The sequence below is a fragment of the Brassica oleracea genome, chromosome C9 (genome assembly GCF_000695525.1).
Source record: "Brassica oleracea var. oleracea cultivar TO1000 chromosome C9, BOL, whole genome shotgun sequence".
Lineage (NCBI taxonomy): Eukaryota > Viridiplantae > Streptophyta > Magnoliopsida > Brassicales > Brassicaceae > Brassica > Brassica oleracea.
Window position 1 is genome coordinate 24,231,207 of NC_027756.1, and position 9,743 is coordinate 24,240,949.

Below are 9,743 nucleotides of genomic sequence, written 5' to 3' on the forward strand. Positions count from 1 at the left end.
TGAGTTTTACGGAGGCAACAGTCAGAGAGTCAAAGCACTATACGGGCCAAGATTAATAATTCTAATGTTGATTAAATGAATCTGATTAAAACATCAAATAACAAAATAACCTTTAAAGCCCATCACACGATGAGTTTTCTCTTCTGTGACACGTGTCGGCTTCACAGAACATGACTTTGTGACATGGATGCCTATGTGGCGCAACAGGAGAGAAGAAAACCCTTTTATATATATATAGATTAGAGTCTAATCCACACAATCTAATTCGATTTATAATCAATATGAACCAGATATATAGTCCATAAATCTTTTATGTTATTTACCAATTTATTTACAGTCAACTGGTTTTATGTTAAAAGTCTATCTATTTAATATAAAACCTTCTAATTAGCTTAAATAGCATAGTTTTTTATGTTTACAATATATAAACAAAACTGAAAATTACCAAATTTTAACTTTTTTAAAATGTCATTAGATTTATTTAAGTATATCCTAAACTGTTTTTGTAACTATTGTTTTGAAACTTAACTATTATAAATACCACTAAGTATTATTTTATTATTATTGTGATAATACTTTTTATTTTTGCAGATACTAAATGAAAAATAAAAATGTTATAAAAAATATTATGTGATATTTTGTGTTTTGAAACGCATATGTGGATTATGTAATATCTTTATCATAATTTTTTTTAAACGCATATGTGGATTTTGTCGTATCTTTATCATAATTTTTTTTTTTAAATATCAAACATTTAATTAACGAGAGTTTTAAGAATTTAGTTATGTTATTCGGTTTGAATGTTCGACTGTTAAAAACTTCAGAATTTTTTAAGGGGGAAGGGGGGAGGGGGGGGCGTTAGAAACCATGGGCGAAGGCAGGACAAGAGCTATTAAGACAAGTGCACCCGTAATTTTATCAATATAATAAAAATTGTACGTAAAATGTTAAGTTTCAGCTAGCTAAAATGGAGAAAGGCTTCTTGTGCACCCTTAACATCTCAGGTTCGATCTAAGTTAAGAGTATTCCTAAGTTAATGCCATCCATTTTTATTTTTTATGAGTTGTGCACCCACCCAAAAAACATTTTGGATTCTCTCCTGGTAGAAACGTTAACATAATTACCAAATTTTAGTTTTTAACAGACATTACACAATAACTAATAGCAGAGAGATAACAAACTAAACTAAGCCAACAACAAACAACTAAAAACAAATACAAACTGAAACAAAACATAACTAGAAAGCTAAAGAGAAGCACCCATCTCCGAGAAAACTTTGGGAAGCCTTTGGTTAAGGACGTCACACTGGAATCAGTATATAATGGCTTTCCCAAAGCCTGGTTCAAATAGAATATACCTCAACACAAAGGAACCTGATAGAGCAGCATTTATAGCGACAAACCTCAGCCAAGAAAGCCTCAGTAAGCTGTACCTGCAATAAAGGAGAAAGAGGCAAACTAGCACCACTCTGAGACACAAAGGGGACAGAAACAAGCCCTATATCAAGTCTCTGAAACTAGTTAGCTCTATACGCACTGCCACATAAGCAAGAGGGCCATGGTTGACAAAGCCGAAGAACATTTGCTCCCTACGCATCCAACACGGGAAATCCGTAACATATCTACTATGACTGAGTCCGATGGCCATGCCGACAAAACCACCGGGAGTACTCTAACCTGGTAGATCTAAATGAACCTATTGTAAATACACACAAAGTCCCACATTGGAAGTTCATACAAATAATGTCTATTAAATAAAGGGAAGTCCAACTTTGATTAATACCATACGTTTTGGGAAGGATCCCAAAACCAAATACATGCAGGCTTTGTTTGTGTGGCTTAAAGTGGACAATATCGTACTATTCGGCTTAGGAAGAGTTGGACATGGGATTGAAACATTCCAATAATTGGTATTAGAACCGAAATGATGAAAATCTGTAAAAAAAACAAAATACCCTTCAAGTTTGAAGCAGTGGGGAGGTACGTGGCAAAGACTATTAAAGATCTTGGAAGCTTCGGTCCTCAAGCGAGTAAGGGGTGTCGAACACTTGTATCAAAAGTCTCTCCCTAACGGCGATAAAAAGATTTGGTGGATATTTCTAATTGTGCTGCAAAGATTAAGTGGTGAATGTCTAATGGTGCTGCAACGCTTAGGTAGCTAAATCATAATGGTGTTACAAAGTTTAGGTGAAGAGTCATTTTGGTGATTATGGCGGTACAAGATATGTATCACGTTTCGCTAGAGGTTGGAATCCAAGGGTTTGTGTGGTACTTGGTTTGCGAGGATGTTAATTGTGAAAACAAACAAAGTTTCACATTGGAAGTTTAGACAAATAATGTCTAGTATATAATGGGGTGTCCAACTCTGATTAGTATGAAACATTTTGGTAAGGAGTCCAAAATCAAATTCATGTGGGCTTTGCTTGTTCGGCTCAAAATGGACAATATCGTACAAATCGGCATAGAAATATTGGACATAAGCTTGAAAAAACCCAATATAACCAAAGACGTCAAACACCCGCTTCAACATCAACCCACAAACCAGAAACCCCAAACCCACCTTTCCTAACAGCTTCACCGCAATTCCTAGGACCAGGCCCGTCAGATCTCTCTCTCTCTCTCTCTAAACCATATATGAAATCTCTTTGGGCCAGCGGTGCTGACTTGTGGCTCTAGCACTCTGGAGTGTGCTAGCACCACCACGGTGACATAGATTCAAACTCGAAACATCTGACATTCATATGTTAGAAAAAGTACCACTTCTCTAAAAATTAAAATTGCTAAGAGTAAACTTTTTTTAATGATTACCCCACTAAAAAGCGGCCCCATATCCAGAGAAAATCTTACCTCCGGTCTGGATCTACGGATTAATATATACTACTTGTCCCTCAATGTATGAAGGAGTTCTTTTAAGGAGATGCTAAGTACCACCGTTGATTACAAAAGTTCAAACTCGAAACCTCTACCACCGATCTGTGAAAAAGAAATACCATTAGGATACAAGAACTAGTTATTTTTAATTTCATTGACTCATTATTTGGGATTATATTTGTAAATATCTTTGCAAGAGTGGCCCCAAAGACCCCAGTGTCCCACATTCGTCAACTTGCTTCCGAAATTGAGCTTAATGTAACTCACATTTACATCATCACGGGTCATACAATAACCCGAACACGCATGGACTTTAATTTCCATTCGTATGAATGATAAAAGCGGTTATCATAAGAAAATAGCAAGAATGACAATGACATACTCCAGATATTATATAATAGTAGTTTTCTCATCATTGTATCACCATATGAATTCAAATCTAATATACTGCATGTTATTGAAGCAGAAAACAAAAACACAAAACATGTCTTTAAAATTTTTGGTTATGGGATTATACTCGTTAAATTTGAAAATATCAAAATATATCAAAATTAGCTTTTCATATATAATTGAATTAAAAGATTTGTTTGTTCTAAATAACTTTATATTAAAATTATATTTAGGTTCTCTTATTTTAATGTCGATAGGATTACTTAATTAAAAATAAAATTAATCATTTTAATATTAATTCTTTTATATATTTTTATAATAAACATGTTTTGGACCGAAACCCGTAATTTTTCCACATATAATCAAAGTATGTAATATATTCATTTTTAATTGTTACTCAGATCTTCTCATCTCTATACATAAACATCACTGCTAGAACAGTGTTTGTGATTGCTACTTTTAACATAGCCTTTAAACGTTCATGCAAGGTGGCGTATCACTTATTCGGCCAAAAAATTAGGCTTCTCAAGATAGCCATAATTAATTTCGGTACAAACTTTTTCTTTTTTGAAAAAAAAAATTAAACCCATGTCTATTAAAAACACGGACCTAACCCCTGGGTGGGAGGTACAACCTACGACAAGTCCTCTCACGGGTATACGGACGTATCCGCAGCCGTGGTGAGCACAACAATGTGACTTAGTTTCCGCAGTAGCAGGATCGACCCCAGAATGTATTTGCATCCAAGGCCCGTTCATAACAAAATGTTACAAGAATTTTCGGTTAATACCTTGTAGACTCATAATCACATACTCCATCCATTTCAAAATGTTACATATTTTAGACTTTTCACACATTTTAATAAAACACATTAAATTTGCATAATTTTTTTTTATTATCTTTTTTCCATAATTTTAAGCTAATAAAAAAAATCCAATAAGTGTAATTAAGTTTTTTGAAGTTTGCGATTGGTTAATAAAACAAACATTGAAAATACAAAAAGTAGATCTTTTTGAAACAATTTTTTTCTCTAGAATATGTAATTTTATGAAACGGATGAAGTATATTCTTGGCATAGGCTAATGAAATCACAAAAGAACAACCGCATTTCTTTCGGACACACAAGAAGAAAATGACCACATACATAAGACTTACAAATCGGACTTTTGAACAACAGACATGTTCATTCTCAGCTGAAGATATTATAATGTTCAATTAGATCAGAATTTTAGAGAATGGTAATCATCTTTAATATTTTAAATAATTATATTTTAAGTATTATGTTAGAAACCAGATATGCAATAGTTTGGTTAAAATCATATATTATGTCAATCTGAAGATTGTACCAATAAGCCAAATGCAAGTATTTGAAACTAAGACGTTGGTTACAAAATCTATTCATTAAATGGGTCGAAAATAGGTATAGACGGCTACATAAACATTTTTTTTTGGGTAAAAATTTTAAGATATTATTACTAAGTTTTATGTTTACAGAAGTACAAAAGATAACACGGAGTAGAAAATAAGAAAAAAAAACTAAACACAGAAAAACATACAAGCACCAACATCGTTTACAACAAAGAAAAGTACGAAACTCTCACGCATTTATTATATCACTTAAAAACAAAATTAATATGTAAATATTAAGCTCTAGCTTGCATGCTTTTATTCAAACTGTAAATATATTTTGAAGAGGAAACTGTGTGCACGTCGTGTGCATAGCTAATTCAAGTACATTCGAAACCAGACGGAACCTTCTTGTTACACTTGTTGAGAAGAACGCTGAGAGATATAGGAACGTTAAGGTTGATTCCAAGAACGTTAACCTTGAGAGCAGTGCAGAGACAAATTGCAGCCTCGACGTCAACCAAACCTTGAACAAGCGAGCAGCATGGTTGAGCTGATGGCTGACCCAACTGTATGTTGAGTAGGCCACTTAGAACGTTTCCGCATACACCAAGCTTAAGGACATCTATAGGACAGTTTCCGGATGAGCCAGGGTTGCTCGGAGGTGTGACAGGCCTAGGGTTTAGACTTGGGACCGAGGGACTTGGAACAAACGGACTTGGGACATGCTTGGGGGGCCTGGGACTTGGGAGCGGCTTAGGCTTAGGACTTGGGCCCGGCTTGGGTTTGGGATTTGGGCTACAGCCACAATCAGTTGCAGCGGTCAACGTGAAAAAGAGGATGTTGAGAGCGAAGAAAAGAGCGAGACTGGCTGAGTTCTTTGAAGCCATTCTTTTAAAAAAAGATAAAGTCCGAGTTATAAGGACTATTGAGTGTTTTTGAGAGAGAGATGAGGAGAAATGAAGAGAAAGTGTTGGTATTTATAGGGTTTTGCAAGGATGTGACGAGTACTAACTTGTTTTAGAATAAATCAATTAATTATATTTTTTTTCTCTATATTATATATTTTCCCTCTTAATAACATCATTCTAGAAAAAAAAATCTGATCCTTTATCGTATACAAAATCTGATATAAAATTAAGAGAGAGAAAAAATCGATTTGCGCATTCATCTTTGTCTTATTGTCACATTGTCAATGATGTTATGATCACCACCATCATGAGTTCATGGCCCCATTGCACATTTATTCAGTCTTTGACTCGTAGTCATATTACAATAGAGCTTCGATAACTTTACGTCTGGTAGATAAATCCCAGCCAATACAAAATGTTTTATCATATGTGAGTGGGTGTTTTCAAAATTTCGTATCCTCTGATGTTTTTTTTTCTTTTTTTCTTTTTTCTTTTTTAAGCAATCTTTCTGTGTTGTGTTTAATCAGTAACTAATATCCTCTTATGTTACAAATTAAGAGGACATAAATATCCAGCAAGATTCGGGTTGGGCTTTGAATCTCATGTGTTACGGAGTGTTTTGTACATATGGATAAAAACGTTGTTGGAAAAGATACGATATTTTCTTCTGCCAAAATGAGAATTTCATTTTTATTTGTAAATGTTTCAAAAGGTAGATATTTCTGACTAGTAAAACTTTGGCAAAAAGAAATAAAAACAAGGTTAGACCAGAACATACCTTTAATAGTTATTCGTGAGTTACTCATTCATAACCAGCGCTTGCATCAAATGAAAATATGTCTTCTTAATGTTGCCCAATATGGTTTCTCTGGCAGTACTCTCAATACTATTAGACAGTGGATCCGCTTGTTCCGCACCGAATCCCATAGATTTCTTGGGAGGCTATGCGACTTGAGGACTCTTGGAACATTCACATCTTTCATGGAAAGCCAATCTAAGAATGCTATCCAAGTGACAAAATAGATGGAGTTGTAATCCAGTCTTTTAAGCTCCAAGTCCCATATATGATCGCTTTAAGCTCCAAGTCCCATATATGATCGCTTACTTCGCATCAGAAGAATAGATAATCCATGTTTTCTTTAGCCATTGCGCAAAGGCAACACAATGAGTTGTCAGTGATGCCCCATTTAAGTAGACGACCTTGTACGAAGCATGTCCAAGTGTGCAACCCACATAGTGAAGTGTGTTTTGGAATAGTACCTTTGAACCACATATTAGCTGTCTATTGATGGTGGGGTTCTCTGTTTCGCGAAACCACCCACGTTTTAGAAGCCGAGAAACTTGACAATTCACACTCATCAATGGACTAGAAATATTCATCTTCAGCTACAGAAATCACTGGAAACGGGAGAGTAATGAGGTGCATATGTAATTCTTCTTCTGCCTCCTACCTAACAACTCTGAGATTCCACCCCGATGGAATCCGCAACTGCTGCATTCAACAGAAATGGCAGTTGTCTTGGACCAAAATTTCCAAATCTGTCAATAAGACGATCAAGCAGTAGCCAATAGTCACCCCATAAACTTATGTTCTAGCCATTCTCCATGCATATGGTAGAAAACTATACATCATCATTAAAGTATGATATTAAATAATATGATAATATTTTACAAATTTCAAAATATTCTTTATTTCGATTTTTGTATAATTATACATTTTTATTACTAAAACAGATTTTCAAATTTTATTTTACTATTTTTTAAAAAATTATAAATTTTCGTAAAATTATTAGTTTCTTTTATATATCTACAATTTTTAGAAATACTGTTTAGTTTTACTTTTTGATAATTATACAATTTTTCTTTCAATTTTTTTTATTAATTTTATACAAATTGAATTAAAATATTTTTTATCCAAAAATATAAGTTTATAATTTTAAATATATACATATATACTTTAAATATAATTTAAAGTAAACAAAATTGTTTATTTTATTTTAATTTTGGTTAAGTTAAATTAAAATTTATATTAAAATATTGATAAGATAATAATAAAATATAAAAGAATAATAATATTTTGTTTAAAATATTGTTTAAATTTAAAATTTATTACTGCACCTAGTACATGAAAACACCTAGTACTCAATTATTTATAGAGTGATGTACTAAATCTATGTACAGCGCCGCCACACCCCACTCAAAACTAAAAGAGATATTTACGTATTAACGCACTCATGCCAAAAATCTTTTCACTTTTACTCCTTTAGCCATTTACCGCTAAGCCTGAGATTTATTATCCGGGATTCAAATCCAATCCGAGGTCTGCTCCGGATCCGCTCTGATATCCGGAGTACCCGAATCTGAATCCGGCTATTAAAATCTTGGATCCGTCAAAAACAAATGCGGACATCCTAATTTTTAGGTCTGGATATCCGAATCTGGATCTGTATTTTAAAATATGTTAATTTTTTAATTTCATTATTATTTATATTTGATTTATAATAATTTATACATAAATTATTCTTATAATATTTTATTTTAAGTTTTATAATATCATACATATATATATATATATATATATATATATTTATAAAATCTTGAATAAATATTTAATTTATATATTATTTTTAGAGTTTTAGTATCGTGAAAATTTTTTTTTTATCTTTTTAATAAAAATTATTATAACTCGTCGGAAATAAAAATTTCGTCAGAATTTCGTCGAAATTTCTGACGAATTTCTGACGAAATCCGACGGACATATTTCTGACAAAATTCCGACGGAAAAAATTCTGACGAAACTCCGACGGAAAAAATTCTGACGAAACTCCGACGGACAGAATTCCGACGGACAGATTTCCGACGAAATTCCGACGGACAGATTCCTGACGAAATTCCGACGGACAGATTTCCGACAAAATTCCGACGAACATATTTCCGACGAAATTCCGACGGACTTTATAAATTATTTTTTAAAAAATAAAACAGATTTTATTTAAATATTTTTAATAAATATTTTAATTCATTAAATATATATAAATTTTTAAAATTAGAAAAACGTTTTTTAAGATAATTATTTTTTAAAAATAATTTATAATAAATATTTTTAATTCTTTATATATATATAATTAAAATTAGAAAAACGTTTTTGTAGTATAATTGTTTTTAAAATCCATTATAATAAATGTTTTTATAAATTTTTAAAAATATAAAACGGTTTATAAATTGAAAATATTTTAAAACAAAGAGAAAACGTTTTTAAAAATTTTTAAAAACTTTTTGTAATTGAAACCTTTTTCTACTAACTGAAAAACGTTTTAATTAAATCTAAAAAAAAACAAAAAAAAACATTTTATAGATTGAAAAGGTTTTTAAAAAGGTGAAAAATGTTTTAATAAATTTTAGAAACCAGAAAACGTTTTAAAAATTATAACAAACTTAAAAAATAATTATATAAACTTAAAATGATTTATAAAAAGATTAAAATGCTATATAAAATTATGAAAACGTTTTGAAACAATAAAAGATAATAAAAAATTGAAAACATTATATATATATATATATATTTTTTTTTTTTTTCGTAAATAAAAATTTTCAATAATTATAAATACACCAAAAAGTTTTTATAAAAATATTTAACATATAATTTCTAAAATCTGCATCTAACATTCCAACCTAAAAAAATGTAATCTAAAGAGGGGTTTAGATGACTTACATGATTGGGGAAGAGATTTGGAGGATTTGGGGTCGGAGTCACAGATTTGTGTGTGAGGGAGAGGAGTAAGACCGCAAAGATTGCAGAGGAGAAGAGAAAAAATGAGGAAGAAGAAGAAGGGTCGGCTTATGTATTAAAAATAAACCGACAGACAGTTTCCGTCGGAATTCGGTTTGGTTCTTTTTTAATTGGCTAATCAAATAAATTTTATTGCAGAGGAGAAGAGAAAAAATGAGGAAGAAGAAGAAGGGTCGGCTTATGTATTAAAAATAAACCGACGGACAGTTTCCGTCGGAATTCGGTCGGTTCTATTTTAAGCGGTTAATCAAATAAATTTCGCAAATTTTCTTCCCGGTTAAAGTGTAAAAGTCCGACGAAATTCCGACGAAACCTGTTCGTCACATTTATTTCGTCGGAATTTCGTCAGAATTTTTCGAGAATATCGCCAAAGGAAGCCTCGAGAAACTATGAGTTTCTGCATGTCTTTTGATTGGTCGGGGTTAGAGTCCGTCG

The 9,743-nt window shown here is 32.1% G+C and overlaps 1 protein-coding gene across 1 annotated transcript; it reads right to left on the reverse strand.

Moving 5' to 3' along the window:
• Nucleotides 1–4,717: 4,717 nt before the first annotated feature.
• LOC106316437 (lipid transfer protein EARLI 1-like) lies at nt 4,718–5,544 on the reverse strand. Its single transcript, XM_013754328.1, has one exon. It carries the CDS (start codon nt 5,495–5,497, stop codon nt 4,988–4,990), a length of 510 nt encoding a protein of 169 aa, XP_013609782.1. The 5' UTR covers nt 5,498–5,544; the 3' UTR covers nt 4,718–4,987.
• Between the last annotated feature and the right edge of the window lie 4,199 nt (nt 5,545–9,743).